Source organism: Aedes aegypti, chromosome 1, assembly GCF_002204515.2.
Source record: "Aedes aegypti strain LVP_AGWG chromosome 1, AaegL5.0 Primary Assembly, whole genome shotgun sequence".
Taxonomy (NCBI): Eukaryota; Metazoa; Arthropoda; class Insecta; order Diptera; family Culicidae; genus Aedes; species Aedes aegypti.
This window is the reverse complement of record NC_035107.1, coordinates 17,875,944-17,895,833: the sequence shown is the minus strand read 5'-3', so window position 1 is coordinate 17,895,833 and position 19,890 is coordinate 17,875,944. Positions and strand designations below refer to the sequence as shown.

The 19,890-nt window shown below is 36.9% G+C and overlaps 1 protein-coding gene and 1 long non-coding RNA gene across 2 annotated transcripts; one reads left to right on the top strand and one right to left on the bottom strand.

Annotated features, from left to right (window-relative positions):
- Positions 1–6,853: 6,853 nt before the first annotated feature.
- Positions 6,854–9,718, bottom strand: LOC5578729 (acyl-CoA-binding protein). The gene is made up of 2 exons (XM_021839041.1): positions 9,553–9,718; positions 6,854–7,481 (listed from the first exon to the last, which is right to left on the bottom strand). The coding sequence occupies exons 1-2, from the start codon at positions 9,556–9,558 to the stop codon at positions 7,227–7,229; spliced, it is 261 nt and encodes an 86-aa protein (XP_021694733.1). The 5' UTR covers positions 9,559–9,718; the 3' UTR covers positions 6,854–7,226.
- Positions 9,719–15,960: 6,242 nt separating this feature from the next.
- LOC110674764 lies at positions 15,961–17,174 on the top strand. Its single transcript, XR_002499173.1, has 2 exons — positions 15,961–16,581; positions 16,666–17,174. It is a non-coding gene; the product is annotated as an uncharacterized LOC110674764 (long non-coding RNA).
- The last annotated feature ends 2,716 nt before the right edge of the window (positions 17,175–19,890 follow it).

Below are 19,890 nucleotides of genomic sequence, written 5' to 3'. Positions count from 1 at the left end.
CCCGACCAGTGGATAACAACAAAATTATATCAAGATTTGTTACAAATTATTATTTTTTTTTTTTCGTTAGAAGCACTTTGAGTTGATGGAGGAAATTATAACACAATTAAAACAAAATCAGTTATAATAACAAAAGCTATTGTAATTTAAAACTGAATTAATCCACAATTTGTTATAAAAAATTATAGGAAAGAAAATAACAAATTTTGTTATAGTGCAGTAATGGAATATAACAAAACAAGTTATATTTCTATTTGATTTGAAACATAATGTGTAATATTTTTGCTTAAATTATGACAGATTTTGTTTCAATTTTGTATAGTGTGGAAGAAATTGTGTTCTAAATTTTTATTATTTTAACTACAACCCACCAAAATTATAACATATTTTGTTAGAGAAAATACGATAACTAACCCTTTTGTAATCCACTGTGTAGCAGTTAGGTAGATCAAGTAGGCGTAGGGTTATAATAGATCAAGTTAGCATAGGTTCAGATTGACACATAATTGTACATTACTGATCGAGCCGTTCAATAAACCAGACGTTATAAAGAAGCTTCTTTTAATAACTCCTACAACTGGTCGGGTTGTCTTCAGGGAAATATTAGGAAAAAATTTCATATTTTTTTGAAAAATTTTGAAAAATCCGCGAGGAATTTCTAAAAAAAAACCTAGTGTAATTTCTGATGAAACTTGTGTGAGTCATAATGATGAATAACTACGAGGATTACTGAATGATCTCTCGAATTCTTGATGAATATATTTCTTGATAAATCGCTATGATAATAAAAACATATTTATCCATCAATGGTCGGAGCAATAACTGTAATAATTGCTGTAATATTAACTTGTGTAGAAGCTTGAATGAAATTTTAAAGAATCTATGGAGGTTTGAAAACTGTATTTAAAAAAATATCAGTGAAGTGTTTGAGCCACAGTAATAATATTTTGAAGAAATGCTGGAGAAATTTCTAGAGGAATCTAATGAGGAATCCCAGATGCAATTCATCGAGCAATTCTTGGAAAAGATTTTATCCAATAATACCTTAAGTAAGTTTTGAGCAATTCCGGAGAGTAATTATGGATGAATTTTTGAGAGAATCCTTATAAAAAGGCCTGGATTAAATGAAAAAAAGGCGTCGGAATTATTGCAGGGTTTCTTGTAAAAATGTCGATTTTTTTTCGAAAACTCTGTACTAAACCTTTGGAAAAAAAACTTCTGTAGAGCCTGCGGGGATAATCCTACAAGTAGCGATTGATGAAATCTGTGAAAGAATCAGTAATCTGGAGGAAATAATGAGATTTTTTCTTGAGAGTAATCTCTGTGCAAATTACTGGAGGTAGAAGCGTAGGAATGCTCTAAAAACTGTTAGTACCAAATTGAGAAGAAATTCCTCTAAGCTTCTATTGAAAAATTGCTGGTGGCATTTCTGGTGGAGTTCTTGAAAGTGTTCCAGAAGGAATCTCTGGATAAATAGTTACGTAATAGTATCTGAAGGTTTGTCTGGAGCCTCTAGAATGTTGCACCAGAATTCATTGCAAGCAGATTAACCATCTATTTTCGACGACTTTAATCGACAGTTTCTTTATGGAAAAGCGTTTTTATAAAAAGTAATTCAAAAAACAATATTTCAAAGGGTCATTTTTTTGCAAAATCAGTTCAAAAATTTGTTGGATGTTTCACAATAGTAAACTGATTGCTTACCAATAGTTTTACTGTTCAAAACATTAGTTGACTTTTAGAATAATCTGATAAGTATAGAATCATAATCTACAGTTAACTCTCCCTTACTCGATATTTCGTATCTCGATATCGAGTTGGAGAACCAAAGTAAGTCTGGAGCTACCATGGGAATGAGAGGGTTAAGGCAAAAAAGTGACTTTAGATACCATATTGATTATGTCTTTAGATACCTTAACTAAAAATAAACACTTTTTAGAAATATGCATTTAAATATTTCATGCCTTTAAAAAAGATCTGCTTACCTGAAAATATACCATTTTTCGTAGTTGTTGTGAGCTTGAATCTTTTCCTACAAATATTATTTATTTCATATGCTAATGAAAGATACCCAACTAGAACTGGAAATCGTACTTGCCTTTCCCATTTTAGCAATCCTAAGTCCTACTTCCTTATTTAAACAAGTTTTATTTGGAATATTAAAAATAACTTAAAATGAATTGACTGAATAGTCAAGTTATAATAGCGGCGCAGCCGAAATTTTTTTTGATTGAAGGAATTTTGTGTTACAAAAAGGACACATTCTGCCATAATAATTACTGGTTCGAAGTATTTTCCCTGCGTATAGCCGAAATCCTATAATAATTCCAGGTTTTTTCCAGGTTGAATGAAATTCCCTGATAATTCCAGGTTTTCCAGGATTTTTCAAGTAGTAGACACCCTGCTAACTTAAAACTTAGCCTAAATTGAGAAGGCCGATTCAAAATTTTCTCCCGAAAATTAGCTCAAAATAGTTGAAAAAAGTGACTTTTTGACGGAAAAAGTGACTTTAGTTGAAATGTCTTCAAAAAAGAGACTTTGAAGTGACTGGCCTCAAAAAAGTGACCAAGTCACTAAAAAGTGACTCGCTACCAGCCTTGCTTAACGCAAAACGACTATTTTGAGCTTTTTCTAACCCTTTCGCATCCTTTTTATAATTACACCCGATTCTGTTTATGCACAGATTTTTTTTACACGGTCGTGCAAAAAAAAAAGCTTTCATACATTTTATTTTTCGCCATGAAACGTCGAGAACTGGTGTTACATTTTTTTGCATGGTTTTTGAAATTTTGATTTGAAAACTTTTTTTTTTTGCACGGTACGCATCCCCCGTGCAAAAATAGAATTGGGTGTATGCTGCATTTTTGTGATAAACGTAAATTTATGGATTTTATAATATCCTTTCATTTCTTGCATATTTCTGAAGTAAACCCTTTCAGATATTATAAGTGGAGATCATGACACAAGATCTGAATGATGCGTTGAATAAATTCATGGAGAAGTCCGGCAAATATTGCAAAGATTCCCAAAGAGATTCTTCCAACAGAACCCGCAAAGGTATAATCCTGTTTTTTTTTTTCTTTGGCAGATTCGTTTAGGGATTTTCCTGAAAATCGTTCAAGAATTCCTCAGGAGCTCTTAGGCTATTTTTTTAGCATTTTTTCCAATTGTTTTCACGGGATCAGTATCTCTTTTCTCCCAAGAATTGCTCCAGAAATTCCCTCATGGAATGTATTAGGAACCTTCCAAGGATTTTTCAAAGAAATTGCAGAAGTTCTTCCAGGATTTCTCCACAGTTTCATCCAGGAATTATTCCTTATTGTCGGTCTCGTATTATAATATCGAGGTGACAATTCTCGACTCGAGTGAAGTGACTCTTCATTTGATTTACACGGCGAGTCACTTCACTCGAGTTGAGAAATTATCACCTCGCTATACGAGACCGACATTTCTCACATCACGCCACTCGTAGAATAAGCCCAAATGTATCTTCCAAAGATTTCGAGTAATTTCTCAATATATTTTCCATGGATCGTTATTGAGTTTGAGTATTATTATTATTATATTTATCCCTGCAAAATCCGCGAAAGAATCAATGAACAATGGAAAGAATCAAACTTAAGGAAACTTTGGATAAATGCCTTAATTAATGTTTGATAAAACTCATCTGCCCTCTGTATAAGAAGGGACACAGACTGGACTGAGCCAATTATCGAGGAATAACGTTCCACAATTCGGCGTATAAAATAATGTCGCGTGTTCTGTTCAACAGATTGAGACCGCTGGAGGAGTCCTTCGTCGGCGAATACCAAGCTGGTTTTCGTGAGGGCCGATCAACGACGGATCAAATGTTTACCTTGCGACAAATCCTTGATAAGTTCCGAGAATATAACTTGCAGACTTACCATCTGTTCATTGGTTTCAAGGCGGCGTACGATTCAGTAAAGAGAAATGAGTTATGGCATATACTGATAGAACGGGTCTACCCCGTTTGGCATAATGCCATATGGCATAATGCCGTTTGGCATACAGTCGTTTGGCATAATAGCTGTTTGGCATAATGCCATTTGGCATAACGGTCGTTTGGCATAATCGCCATTTGGCATAATAGCCGTTTGGCATAATTGTAAATAGCATTGCATTTAATCAAATTCGTTCCATTAGGCAAAGGAGCCCAAGTAACATTTTTAGTTTTTTCACATACTACAAGCTGTTGTTACCACCATATCGTTAAAACTCATTTTAGAACTTATTAGTTTCAATAACCTTAATAAAACTCCGTTAAACCCCAAGAGGCCCACACTACAGGAGGTTGTTAAAACTATAACATAAAACCGTTTCTAAACTTCTTAGTTTTGTATAGTATGAATACATCTACCCTTGTAGTGTACGTTAAAACATACATAAGAGCTATTGTATAGTCTTGTTGAGCACAACTAGCGGTATTAAATCTTTTGCGCTATCCAACACGGAATAAATAATCATTCATGAGAGGTTTTGATCTTAAGAATCCTTGCACAAAATCCTCCTCTAGCTTCTTAAATCAGATTATTTTTTCTGCAGTAAGACAAATAGGTTTTTTGGGAGCCTTGGCTTAAACTCAATGCACTCAGGAAAGTTAGTGCTGTCAAAAAGGTAAACATTGCGGAAGATTTGATTTTGTGATGTAGTTTAATTTAGTTCACTCGTTCCGTTGTGCATCTAATTACGTTTTTACTGGCGTTGACTGGTTTTGACTGAATTGGTCCGATAAAGTCCGTGGTTGATCTTTTGTGACGCAGAAAACGGTTAGTGATAAAATACTGAAAAAGGAAGCTTTTTTCGAGTAGCTCAGCTGTTGTGTGCTGCATAAATTTCCCACGAGAACGGTTTATCCCCAAGTTCAGGCAAGCATGAGAAAAATATACTACACACGGTAGGGTGATGTGCTAGTATCCATCGTATTAAGCATTGATCAGTGAGAACTGCAATTTTCCCAGTATTGCAGTGAATGATGCTGATACAAACCGATGCCAAACAATTCTTTCTCAAAACGGCTTTAGCATTGTACAATAACATTTTGATAAATCTTGATCTCTTTTTGGAAATTATGCAAAGAAAATGCATCTTACCATATTCTCAGTCCGTCGTATCGTTTTCAACTCCGTCGCAATCAGTTTCCAGATTCGTCTCACAACTTACGGCTCACTGTGTGTATTGAATGGTTAAAACACAACATATCAACGCTATAATAAAATGTTTTACTAGAATATATAGATCTACGGGCATCTCCCTCCATTCCTTCAGCATGATGGAATATACTAATTTCCTTTAAAATTCATTGTTCGTCATCAAAATTCAGCCCAAACATATGAACACAATTCCTTTTGACCGTACAATTATGGCATTTGCTCACAGTACAGCGAAAACAACACAATCAAAGGAACCGTATTTTTACATCGAGCGTCGCCCACACATTGATGCGTACAAACTTTTTTTTTTAAATTTGGGGATTTATTGAAGTTTTACGGCGTGTGATTGGAATGAAATCCTTCAGTAAAGAAGTACGAAGGTTTTCCATAGTGAAAATAAGTGCACGGCGATGTAAGTCACACAGGGGGGCGGGAAGAAACTTGTGTTGGAAAGTGGTGTGACTGATGTCGATCGCTAAGCATTTCTCTCAAATCGTGTTCGTCCATGCGATTTCGGTGAAAAAGTGTAAAGTGGATAATTGAACTGAAGTTATTTATCGAAATACAGTAGTTTCGTTGCATTTTTGGTGTACAGGTGGACGAATCATAAGCTTTCACAAAATTACATTCGGAAAATGAATCTATGTTGCAGGTAAGTTGGAATATCCGCCGTAGTGGAACATTTTAAGTTTGATACGACGAATAGTAGCTCTTACGACGAAGTAGAACGTAACCCTAACATCAGTTTACACACATCTTTATCTTGGAAACGGCATAAATACTACATTTATGTATTTACCGGCGTACTACATTGTCGACTTTTCAATATTTGGAATTATCGAAATTCGATATCGATCGAAGATGGTAAGCAACTCCCAAGCTCTCCCTGTTGATTCCTTGAGCTTGATCTTGATTGGCTGCCCGTGGTTGCTACGCTAGTATTTCCAGATCAGCTGCACTTACACAAGGAACCAAAAAGATGATTGGGATGCATGGGACTGACAGAAACTTTCAGTGTATAAGTGCTGGCGGTCTCCTATTTTTTTAGGCAACAATGGCGCCTGCCACGTCAGAATGCAGACCAATGAGGGGAAGGGGAAGGAGTACGCCAGTTCATGCGGGAAGGGTGAAGAGGTGGTAATTTTTTATGGCAGAGAGGCTTGCTAGCAGACTGCCTATGTATCAGGCGTAAAGAAAAGGCGTGCTATAATGATGGAAGAATGGAAGCGTAGGGAAACTTTTTTTTTGTCCGTCTCTGGTTCTAGCTATATGCTATAAACGATAATCTATTCGTAAGTGGAAGATAGAAGCAAGTGAAAGATACAACTACAAAATGCGGGGAAAGTGACGGGCATGGGATTGTACCCATAAACTTCTGCTTATGAAGTAGAAGCGGTAGCCAGTAGACCACTAACCCCGTTTCAAGCTCCCTCTGTTGATTCCTTGTGCAATTTCGATTATTCTGGTCAATCACGGAGTAACAACTACGAATTGTGTGGACATCGATGCTCATGCTCACGTAGAGAACATTTTGCTTAAAAAAGATACTATATTAAAAATAGATAACGTTTAGAGACTTGCACTAAAATAGTAACCAAGTCTCTCAGAAAAAAAACTTGCTAACCGCCCTGTAAAGTTACATAATAAAGCAAGGAAGAAGATTTTCAGTTTCAAAAAGCCAATTTATGTTTGGAATCCTTAATAATTTATTGTTAAACAACTTATTCCTAAACGTGTTATCATAGCTTTTAGCAACTAGTATTATCAATTCAAAAGAGCATTCAACGAAATACATGAACTGTATTTATAAAAAACCCAAAACCCTTGACGAGAACTAATTCAGCGTTTGTTTTTTTGTGATTCATAATCGAAACAATCCGAAGTTCGTACAATCTACCCTCTAAAAACAAAAAGTACGAAGGTTTTCCGTAATAATGCCTACCCTCGGTCCGTGAGATTCCGGAAGAATAAGGTCCGGCACCCTCCCCCACCTCGCAGAGAGGAGTGCCCCATTCTGTGCGTCTCATCTAATATGCCTTCGCGCGCCAATCATCTTTACTTCAGCCCGTGTTGCTCCACCAGTTTGGCCACCTTGGCGATGTAGGCCTGCTTGGCATCGTCCTGGGACATGCCCTTGCGCCCATTCCATGCCTCCCACTTGGACTTGCCCTTGAAGTCCAGCAGGCCGGGTTTGTCGGTGTTGCAGTCGCCGACGGTGGCCTGTTTGTAAAGGCCGTAAACTTCTAGCAGATCGGCATCCGACGGGGTGGCCTTCAGGTTCTTGACATCTTCCGCGGCTTGTTCGAAGGTCTGCGAGAGGAGAGAATAGAATAAAAAACCGTCCTTGAGATGCTAATTGACGCTAATGGAACAAAAACGTTACTAGAGTGTGGGACGCTTTTACTTATGACAGAGCCTCAGGGATGGTAGCGGCCAGCCAGTTAAATAATACAGTCAGCTCTCCATAACTCGGTATTCAAGGGACCATCGAGTTATAGAACACAAAACCAGAGCAACTGTGATACGAAGGATCGCAGTAGGCGTTGCCGCGAACGGTCGTGTTTTGTTTTGCTTGCCACATATTTTTTCGTGTTCTCGTTTTCCTCGATTTTGCCGACGAGTTGGCTGGTGCTACGCCACCCGGATTGTAGTTCGGAGGTGTATATTGAAAATAACCTTACTATCAAGCAGTGAAAAATTCTTTTAGCGCTTTCCGTGTGATCAAAAATGTCGTGTGTTGGGATGTTTTATGACCGGTTTCAATTGGTTTTGCTCAAGGGTGGAGGGCGGCTGTCAACTGGGAGTAAAATTGAAAAGCCGCCAACCTAAGTCCAGAACCAGTTTTAAGGCTTAACGCGGAAAAGTAAAAATCATTCTTCGCAAAATTACAGGTAATCAATGCGCTTGAAAGAAATTGTTTGCAAGCAGTTATTTGCTACGTGCTACTGCAGTGCGCTGTTGGCAATTTAATCAGAAAATTCTGCAAAATTCCCAAAAAAGATGTTTGCGAGAAAATTTATTACGCCGTCACCATTGTTTGGTCGTTATTTTGTATGGTTGTTTACATTTTAGAACCAGCGACACGTCGGGGTAGCAATAAAGAGCCGCCAGTTCCACCCTTGGTTTTGCTCATTAATTTTGTTTCCACGTGATATTTTTCGCGACTGTGTATTATAGCCGACAGTACAACGCCACCAGATAGATTCAAGAAAAATAAGTGTTTTTGTTAATTTATTGTGTTACATGAAAAATGCGTGAAATAAGGCATAAAAATGTGGTCTAGAATTAACCTGTGATATGTGTGTCACAAGAAGAAGGGACGAATACCCAATTAGTTGCTGATTCGATTTGATGACAACGCCGCGTGGGTGCATTTTGGTGAGATTGTTCTGATTACATTATTATCGATACCCAATTATTAAATACGCGCCAGTCTCAAAGTAACCATCTTTGAAACAGGAAGTGTGTATGCATAATCATTATCCATTTGATAACGGTTATGCATACATGCGGGGCTTGTTGTTAGTGAAAGTGACTTCTGAATGGACGTGTCTCTCCAGCCATTCTGAAATGGGTCACTGGATCTGCAATAGAGCTATCGCCTTCTAACTCCCGGACTGAAGCTTTTTGCAAAAATGTTATGCCAAAGCAGTTTTGTTGAAAACTTTTTTCCATAATACCACTGCCGGACAGTGGGGGTTAGATGGATCACACACACACACAAAACCAGAGCAACTGTGATACAAGGGACCAACGAGTTAGCCATGAAAATCAACCTTTACTATGGTTCCCTAACACGATATCGAGATACGATATATCGAGTAAGGGAGAGTTGAATGTAGTGACTGAAATGATCAAAACAGTAACTTCAAAACAAAACGTGTTTGTGAAAACAAAAGGGTTTATTCACAAATTTCATAACGCCAAAATTGACCATTTTTGACACCCACCCAGCCCCTCGCAACGCATTTTGTATGAATATTTTTCAAATTTTGTATGAACTGTAACATTTTCAGGATACTCACCCACCCTCTTTAGCGTTATGAAATTAGTGAATGGACCCAAAATGAATAATGGAGAGTAGTGATTTGTAGAAATTTGAAACATAATTTAACAGCCCATTAGAACACGGTTATTTATGCATCAAGATATAAAATAATGATTTTTTCAAGCAGTTTAGATTTTAACATTTTTTCTGAAATTTATAATTTTAGTGAATAATTATTTGTGTTCAATGTAGTGTCTCGCTTCCAGCCCTGGGTCCTTTTAAAAAAGACCGACCTAACCTTACTTTTTAACGATGCATCTTCTCAAGGTCGATACTTTTTTATCGAGTGATTCAAATCTGTAATATTTTGGAATTAAATCCAGCTATACTTACCGACATATTGCGCAATTACTTTGGTTGTACTTTAAGCAGTTTTCAAATAAAATTGATAATAAATACTAGCAATTCCAATAAGATGTCGGCAGTCGGCTAATTGGAGAACACACACGTCTGATTCGAACGAAGATGAGGCGATCTTTGACGGTTTGAGTTCGCATCAGCAGCGCAGCATCGGGCGAAAAGGCATCGCAACATCGGGCGAATATGGCGAATGTGATAGCGACCAGCCCTACCGGGATTTTTTCGATGCGACGCACTCAGGAAACTACACGGAGAAAAACGAAAATACTGTTGTCATTTTCGTTTTTAAAAACTGGGTCTGTGACAAGGGGTGGATCACTTGTTCGATGCACATCTAATGTACATCGATTTGCATTAAATGCATTTTTTCGATAAATTTATCAACTTAGCCCTGGAACATACCATTGTGTCATGCTATAGCAACAAGTCATTGTTTGTTTTGGAAATTTCAATATTATTTTACTCTACGCTAATTTTGTTCAATTAATAACTAATTTTATTCGTTTCAGATCGAGATCAAGATATCCCCAAATTTAGATGCCTGATTAGTGCATTAGGCATCTGATTTTTTCAGGATTTCAAAAACGATCTATAGATATATTAGATGCACAGTGGGGAAATTATGATTGACTGCAGTACTCCTGTGACTAATCAGGATTAATTGGATCCCTCAAGATTTCCTTACCGATAAACCTACAGTATTTAGCTAATTGGGGACAAATAGAAATTCTCATCGATTCTTAAATGAAGGAAATCCAAATAAAACAAATATAATATTATTTGTCCTAATTACTTATTTCATTTTCTTTAGTGTTAACCAGGGATCTCGGGGACTGAATCACTGCAACGTTTAGATTAAATTAAGAGACACGAGTGTAGGTAAAGGAGTTAAATAGTGTATGGGTCGTCGAATAACTAACCGTCTCTCCAAGACCGCAACTCTCACTATAAATTAAGCTACTCTGGCTCTGCGTGGTTTAAGTTATAGACTGACGGGAGAAAAAAGTACTTGATATTAAACTCTAAGGTCATTTGCGGAATGATGATTAAGATTATTTTTATTCCACATATGAGAGTAAAGGCCAAAATGTTAATATCCGATGTTCCAATGAATCCGACGAGTGCCAGCAGCTGGTCAGAAGCGTCCATTCCGCAGCCGGCAAAAAAGTAAAGTATTTGGAGTTTTCCTCACTGCGGGTCCTAAGCGAGTCAGTCCTTTGCCAATCAGAACGAAGGATTATCAGAATCGGTCACGACACGACGTATTACAGGTAGTGATTTTCTTAAGTGAGCAGCAGCTTTTCTTCATCTTGTTTAAAAATAAGTTTGACATTAAGACTGGGATAGCAAATAAACATTGGAGCATGCCATGAAATGCGAATTTGCTGAATGTGCATTTAAATGCATTGAAATGCATGAAATAATTCAAATTTATCAGATGCATCAGAAGTGATCCACCCCTTGGTCTGTGATCAACACATAAATAAAAAAAAACAACGTATAAGCAAATTGTAGTTCGGTCGAATTTAAATCGGGTTGGGGTTGAAACTGTGATTCAGAAAGGGTTCAAAAACGAATTGGACATAAATTTGCAATACTGGGATTCTTCCGGAAATCCCCATCGAATACTTTCGGAAATCCTGTTGAAGTTCTTCCGGATATCTCTCGGGATTTTATTTAACAGTCTTGTTTATGGAAATCCATCCGAAATATTTCAAGAATTTTCTCAGAAATTCTTCCGAAAAATCATCAGAAATTGTTTGGAAATCCTACTGGTAATTTTCTAGACAACTTTTAGCGTAGTCAACATCTCCATGTGTTTACTCATTTTCGGGTAATTTGAAACGAGAGTGCAAGCAGAATGCGAAGTTTTATTTGATGTTTATGATCCATAATCGAGCAAGTGTCGCAATAAAATCACTGATTGCTTGCTTGGAGGCTTGCAGGATGCCTTTCAATGTATGCTATCCTTCCAAAACCATCGAAATGTTGAATGTGCTTCTACTTTTTGGCACATTACCGTGGTGAATCAAAATCCGGACGGTACCAATATCCGGACACTCTGATTATGTTAGTCAATTAGAGTTAAATTGAATGACAATATGTTGAGTTTTTATTCACTCCGCTGATTATTAACAATGCTTATAACTTTACATTTATGTTTAATCTAGTAACCATCGTCAAACAATTAATAAAACTAAAAACAAATAATTTGTTCATGCTGAACGTCATTTCTCCGCGTTCTGATGACTCCAACTCAAGTTTAACGATCGATGACCGCGCGAACATTGTTTGATTGAAGGAACAGTTTGTGAACTATATTTTATATTATGTATCCGGTAGAAATCAAGACCAACATTTATTTATAATTAGGGCTGGTTCATATGTTTCATAACGCTTAAATTGGCCAGTTCGGACACCCACCCACCCCCTCGTGACGCTTTTTATATTGATACTCTACAATTTTTGTATGAGCCGTAACAACGTTAGGACACCCACCCACCCCCTAAAGCGTTATGAAATTTATGAATGGGCCCTGATTGTTTTCTCGGGCCCCGTGCGTCGCAGCTACACTGAGAAAAATCTACACGTCAAGGTCGTGTGTTTTACTTATAGATTTGCGCAATGAGGAAAACCACATGATTTGAGTGTGGTAGCCTTAAGGATTTCATCATTGATTTCACGGTATAATAACATGTGTATCAACATTAGGTTGTCATGTGAAACAAACATGAACTTCCTAATATTAATTCATGAAAACCAACTGATTTGCTTATTGAATTCGAAATGTAGTAGCTTTAGATAATCATGTGTGATAGAACATAAATGTCAAGGGACTGAAAGAAGAAATTTGGTAGAAAAACTTTTGCTCCCCAAAATATGGATCCGAGGCTCCTCTGCTTGTCGCAAGCTCTCTTGATTTTTTTTTTCAAACCCGTGAGCCAGCAACAAGCGGGGCGCCGCAAATCCATAATTTGGGAAGCCAGGGATAAGCATATTCCATTTTTTCGAAACTGAAAGCCAGGAAAATCTGTTAGTGGAATCCGATTTTTCTACTAAACTATACATTATAATCAATGTTTTCTTATAGAAAGGTAGAACTCTCGTACATCGATCAACTTCACTAATAAGAGAAAAATCGAATTCACAAATTTTCATCTAACACTTTCAGCTTCAAAATTTGCTTCTTCTCTTTGGAAGCATGATGATGACTGTCGTTCGACATGAGGTCCAACCGCAATTCAGTTCACTATGCATCCCATGGGTTGATCACAAACAATTTAGAAGCTTTGAACATGGAAATCGATAGCATAGCTCATGGATTTCATCATAACAATCTCATTGCGCAAATCAATGAATCGACCAACTTGAACATGATGATTATGACACAAGATAACCATAAGCAAAACACACTGAATCCGTGTTGGAGTGATGATCTATGCGTCCATAGGTTGACACATACGAATCTGAAGAGAAAGCTTCGGGAACTTATGTGGAAAAAATATGGAATCCCTGTTGTCGGTTGAATCAATGCATGAAGCAAAATTGAATGGTTGAATGCATGGTTGAATCAATCCATGAAGCAAAACACAGGAATTTAATGTGTAACACACACGAAGTTTGCAAGAAAATCATAGCAAATCGATATGGACGTTCATGAATCGATCCATAATTTTAAACACACAGATCGAGCGTGTGGATTTTTATCAGTGATAATATGTGAGTAGTGCGCTGTGTTCATAAAAATCGTAAGAATGCAGCGCCACACTAAAAAACTGATTTCAAAATCGCACGAGTTGAGACGCGTCGCGAGTCTCACTGGCGCGATCCGGTTTGGTGGCGGGGCGACAATATCAAGTTTTAACCATAAGGGGTCATGCACAAATTACGTCAAGCTCCAAGGGGGGGAAGGGGGTCGAGCCAAGCGTGACAAGCCTTACAAAATTTTCGGAGGGCTCATACAAAAAGTGTGACAAAGGGGGGGGGGGGAGGAGGTCGAAAAAGTTGAAATTTAGCATGACATAATTTGTGTACCATCCCTAAGTGTTTAGGAAAAGATATTTCAAAAGTTTGGTGACTCCAATGTTGGTGAATAAGTCGGGAATTTATCGGTGCTTCTAGAGACTGTCCGGGTTTTCGAGCCAGTGTTTTAAGATCCGGACATCTTCTAAAAGACCCTGGTATAATTAGTGTAAGAGAGTTTTGTGCAAGAAAATATAAGAGAAAACTTGAAAAATAACTATCGGAAGCTTTGTGAGTATTCAACATTTAACTTGATGTGAAATAAATAGTGTTAAACTTTCATAATAACTGTTTGATCTGCACCGACTGCAGTTCAAGCCACACGCATCTCGGTTCAGGTAGTCAAATCACTAATATTACAAACGTGCTATCCTTTTTGACATTATAGGGCAAACGCAGCCATCAAGCTATTTAAATATCTATATTTTATTGTGTTTTGAAATGATTTTAATTAAAATTAAAAGAATGTTATGTGATATTCCACAATGTCCGGATTTTGATTCATAAGTGTCCGGATTTAAATACACCGTTTGCATCAGTAGTCCGGATTTATGGACAAGACATGCTCAAGTATTTGAATGATTTTCATGTTGAAATCATGATTTTTACGAAAAAGTTCATCAGTAGCGTTAAGATCTTGAGTTAAACAAGGTTCGAAACAATATTACATTGAAGGTTTTCTGAAACAACACCTTGATATTAGCATTTGAACATTTGTGTCGACTTAAGCGTCCGGGTATTGATGCACCACGGTATTAGCTGATTTAACAATATCAAAAAATGATAATGAAACCATAACAAACAATTAAACAAAGCAATGGTCTTTATTTTCACGATTTTCACATGTGAAGAACTGCAGTTCTTACAACTGACAGTGTGCGATTTTCACTTATCGCCCGGGACATCTTGGCTACGAAGAACACTGTGTTTCGATATATGGTTGTCATGGATCTGGATATATGGATTCAGAAGTCGTTTAATTTCGCAAATAATCCTAGAATTCTTCCGGAAATCTTTGTACAATCCCAAAAATTTCCCAGAAGGATTTTAAGAAGAATCCCAGAACGCTATTTGGAAGAGTATCAGAATTATTGTCTGAAGAATCCCTGCAAAACTTACGGTAGCATCCTTGAATGAAATCTGGATGTTATGGTATTTCCGGGTGAATCTCAAAAGTTTTTACGGAAGAGCTGGAATAATAGGGTCCTAAAGTGTTTGTTGAAATCTTGTTTTTATTTAATAACACGAAAGAACATGTTACCACAGAGCACAGACGTTCATCTTTAATCGTCAGCGTGTGTGAAGCTTTGTACTGATCATTTCAATGTGCAGTCGACTCTCCACATCTCGACGTTCTACATCTCAATATCTCTCCCTATGTCGATGATTGCTTCGGTCCCTCCATTCTGCATACGATTTCTCTCTCCATATCTCGATATCCTCCGGTTTTGCCGGTTTTTACACTTTATCGCTAGTGTCACCATAAAAAAATATTGGCTGAATTGAATTGTCGTTGAACGGAAAAAAGTGTTGTTTTGTTTTGGGTTGAGCGCAAGTGTATTTCAAGTATCTCTGTTTAAATGAAAGTATGCTGTTTCGCTCCAGAAAAGTAAAGAAATTCCTTGACTGAATGGGTCAAGAAATTTCCTTAGAGAGCCCCATTTGAATTGACATTTCTTTTCAACTGCGAATTGCCCAGGCTTCTGTGCTTATTTCTTCTTCTTTTCCTACATGTTATGGCATTCAAAGTTGATTGGAAATATCCAGCAACCCCGTGTGAGCTGCGTAACTTTTTTTTAAACGTGAATGTCATGACCAAACACCTAGACAGCTGGTGGCCACAACTCCAGGAAAGCTATTCTAAGCACGAAGAAAGCAAGCTAGTCAATTCTCTGCAGACAACTACGGGTTTATTCACAAATTTCATAACGCCAAAAATGGTCATTTTTGACAACCCCCCCCCCCCCACATTTTGTATGAATATTTTTCGAATTTTGTATGAGCTGTAACATCCTAAGGACCTCCACCCACCCCCTTTTACGTTATGAAATTTGTGAATGGGCCCTACTGACTGATAACTCAACTAGCAACTGCTACTCCTTTTATTTCATCGAGGTATCTACAATTCATATATTTCCAGTAAGCACAGCATAGTATAAATCTAAACATTACCACCGACGATGCCCGTATATTCTACTTACGGGTACGGCACTACAATCCCAACATTTCTCACCCCCTGGCTTGAGGTTAAGTTGCATCGCGTGTTGCATGTTCAACGTAATAAATATTGAGACAGAAGTTAATAGACCATTTCCGTGAAAATTTTTTATTGTCTCATAAGCTTTCTATCAATTTATTGAACAAACTTTCCTAAGGAACACATATATTTTGAAGCCTCTAACTATTGAAAAACAATGAAAAACTGGCGGAACGCCGTTTTACCCCACGGTCTCCGAAAAAATATTTCTTGTTGATATCCCTCCCGACCCCCTTTTCTCCACATGATTTTACCACAAACGTGGTGAATTTTCGATCAGCTGACTTGCGCCTGGCTGATGCTGTTCATGACAGATGAGTTTTTGTTTATGTTTACATTATCAAATATCGGAGGCTCCAAAAAGTTTTGTGATGTGAAACCTTTAATTTTTTTTAACGTGAGCCTGATATTTACAAAACTTTTGATAAGCTCAAGGTGCTCTTACGAGGCACGACTGGAACATGTGTAAACCGTGTAAACGAGTGTGTGGAACAAATGGGTTCCGGAAACAACAGAGACAGTTATAGAACTGGAGAAAGAAGCCGATTGGTGGCCGATTAAAACGCCGGTAGAGGTACTTGAGAATGAAACTACAGGGTGTAATCGAAGAAGCAGTTGAAGAGCATACTGCTTCCGCCCTAGCTGCAGAACCCATTCAACGAACCAGCTAATCCGACGCAAAGAAGATACTGGTCACTGTACATTTCGGCAGCGACGACGTGGTAAGTTTCAACGAGATATCAAAGATTTAAATTATTCTCCGTTCTCACGACAATCTTGGTGTTTTCACAAACTTCTGATTTTAGTTGTTAGCAGAAGTTCCGCTTCTGTCGACTACTGGTAACCGGCTTACAAATCTGACAACGGGGCAAAGTTTCGACACCGTCCTCCAACCATGAAGCATTCCTCCATCGCCCTCTGACCCGAATCCATCGAAATATCATCATATCCTCAACGAAGTCGACGATCATACTGCACTTTCAGACGCTGAGTGGCATGAGAAGCACTAGGAACAATTCCATGCCACATTGAAACCGAGCAAGGTAGTTCGTCTAACATACCGCTGAACCAGATCTTTATGTTATCATGGACGAACAAAATGTTCGAACATTAAACTGGTGTGCATGACTATGCTTAGTGTGGGTTTTCTGTGTTTTTCTCTTAAAGATAGAATGAGACTAAATGAACGGAATATTTAGCGATTGCAATTTTTCAAAGTCTTAAATTACCGGAAATATTTTACTACAATGCGGGACATAAGTTTTATAATTCCTACTATTAAACATTAATGATAAAAAATGTGTGCTTTCCATAATTTGTTGTACTGAAAGTTCAAATAGTAAAAAAGAAATGAATTTTAGTCATGTGAGGTTTGCGAATACAATCTTTTTACGATTTCAACCGCCTGTAAAAACCTAATTAAGGTGAAGATGAATCGAAGCCAAACTTCAAATTTTCAAGAGGCACGGATTTGGAGAACCAAACATCCGTTAAAGCTGAGAACTTAATCGATTGGTCACTAGCTGGTGGTGACCAATCGATTAGGTTTTCAGCTCAAACGGATATTTGGTTCTCCAGATCCGTGCTCTTGAAATTTTTAACTTTGGCTTCGATTCATCTTCACCTTAAAATCCAGAAAAAATAAGGAAAAATTTCATAAGGTTCACGTCGAATGTTTAGAGCAGTGGTCACCAAACTGTGACCCATGGACTGAAATTATTTTCAAAAGAAAGCATATTGTGAAAAAACATTAACAGGATATTGTGATAAAACATTGGCAGGATTCGTGTTAAGATTATAAGAGAAATTATATTGAATACGACCACAATACTTATACATTCGAAAGCTTTTAAATCTTTCTGACGTAACGTATCCACTTGCACAGGAGCTACTTTTCAGCTTAATCTAAATATGAGTTAGAGTTATCATGAGATATTATTTAAGGTATTTTACCTCTTATGCAGGGCTCATTCGTACCTCATTCAGGTTGTTAGTATTAGAAATTATCTGGTATAGAATACCTCAGCTTTTTTATTCAGTAGAACTTTTCTTCTGCTCGGGAAGCTTTTACATCATAACGATCAGCTAATCGATTAGCTGAATCTAAAATTAATATGGTTTCAAAGTTCTTGAACAAAAATTAATATTTTCCAAACACTCTCACCCATTTTCTAGAAATTTGACGTATTTCAGAAAACAGCTCTAAAATATTACTTCCATCAAGAAAACTTAATTTATTTTCTCTGGCATTATTTTTACGAAAATATTTTATATCGCGGATACTTTAAAACAATAAAAGAAGCAATAATTGCAAGAAAAATGTTTTAAGAGATTTATCCAACAATTTTCACTAAAGATTTCTCAAAAATTCTTTCGGAAACTAGACCCAAACCAGGCGGTTTCGGGTTTGACAATTTAATTTTTTTTCGGATTCGGATTAGGGTCGGGTTTGAATGGTTTGGTGGGCTGAAAGTTTTCTTATTCGTCAGACGAATTTATCGTTTATTCAAACTTGGATTTCAGTCGGGGTTTAAAAAAAAAGATGGTTTCAGGTTTGGCCTTAGTGATTCTTTTGGGTTCGAGTCGGGTCCGGGTTTGATAAATGTGAAATTCGAACATTTTTAATTCATCCCTAAATACGGATTTGTACCAGTTCTTTTTTAATTTTCCCCAGTGGTTACTAAAATAATTCCCTTAGCAATCGAGGATTTTTGTCTCTCATGGATTAAGAAGATTTTTTAGCATTATTCTTTTTATCCATTGAATTAAAGATTTTCGTCTCGATTGCTGAGGGAATTATTTTAGTAATTCCTAGCGATAATAAAAAAAAACTATACAATAAAGATTATCATAGATCCATAATATCGAAGAAATCCTCCAGGGCACAATGGACCGAATCGACAATTTAGCCGGAATAAAGTGTTATCTCTGTTCTCGTAGATTTTAGACGTTTGATGTCTTCAGAGTTTTTGTTTGATTAAATTTGTGGCTGCGCTCTTTTGCAAACTTTTAGAAAATGTTATTTTGAACAACTTTGTCGAAGTCACTTTTGATCTAACTCTTCATTTGAGCTAAGTAAATTGATTTTGAAAGTATTAACTTAGGGTGGACCCAAAAAATCAGTTATTTTGATCTAACTTTTTTGTTTTCAGTTTTACGTGAATGTGGTCTTTAGAAGAGTTGTAGAGAAAGTAAAGATACACATTTTTGCTGAATATCGCAAGTTTGTAATTCGTGTGATTTTGAAGTTATAAGCAAATTTAAGTGTAAAAATATGAAATCTTAAGATGCCCATTGAGTTGGTTCGATAAAAATTTTCTTTAAGTGGCATTAGAAAGGCCATACAATAGGCAACTTTTGCTGCAAAAACTGTGAGAACATATTTTTTGTAAATTGAGAAAATTCACTTCAAAAATATACTTAAAAACTCGAAATTCGCTTGTAACTCACAAGATTTTAAAGTTAACGGCGTGCTATCTTCAGCAAAGTTGTAGAATTTAACTAGATCTTTAAATTTTACATACACCAATTTTAAGAGAAATGTGAAACAAAAATATGTAGAACTTACTATACATTTTACTATTAGTGTAACAACCATTTTTAATTTTTTTCATCAATTTTGAAAATTTATGAAAAAAAACTCGAAATTTGCTTGTAACTCACAAGATTTTAAAGTTAACGGCGTGCTATCTTCAGCAAAGTTGTAGAATTTAACTAGATCTATAACTTTTCTATACACCAATTTTAAGAGAAATGTGAATCAAAAATATGTAGAACTCATAATACATTTTACTATTAGTGTACCATGAATCTTCTTCTTCTTCTTTCTGGCCCAACTGGGACAAAGCCTGCTTCTCAGCTTAGTGTTCAATGAGCACTTCCACAGTTATTAACTGAGAGCTTTCTTTGCCAATTGACCATTTATGCATGTGTTTATATCGTGTGGCAGGTACTCTATGCCCCTGGGAAGTCGAGAAAATTTCCAACCCGAAAAGATTCTCGACCGGTGGGATTCGAACCCACGACCCAAA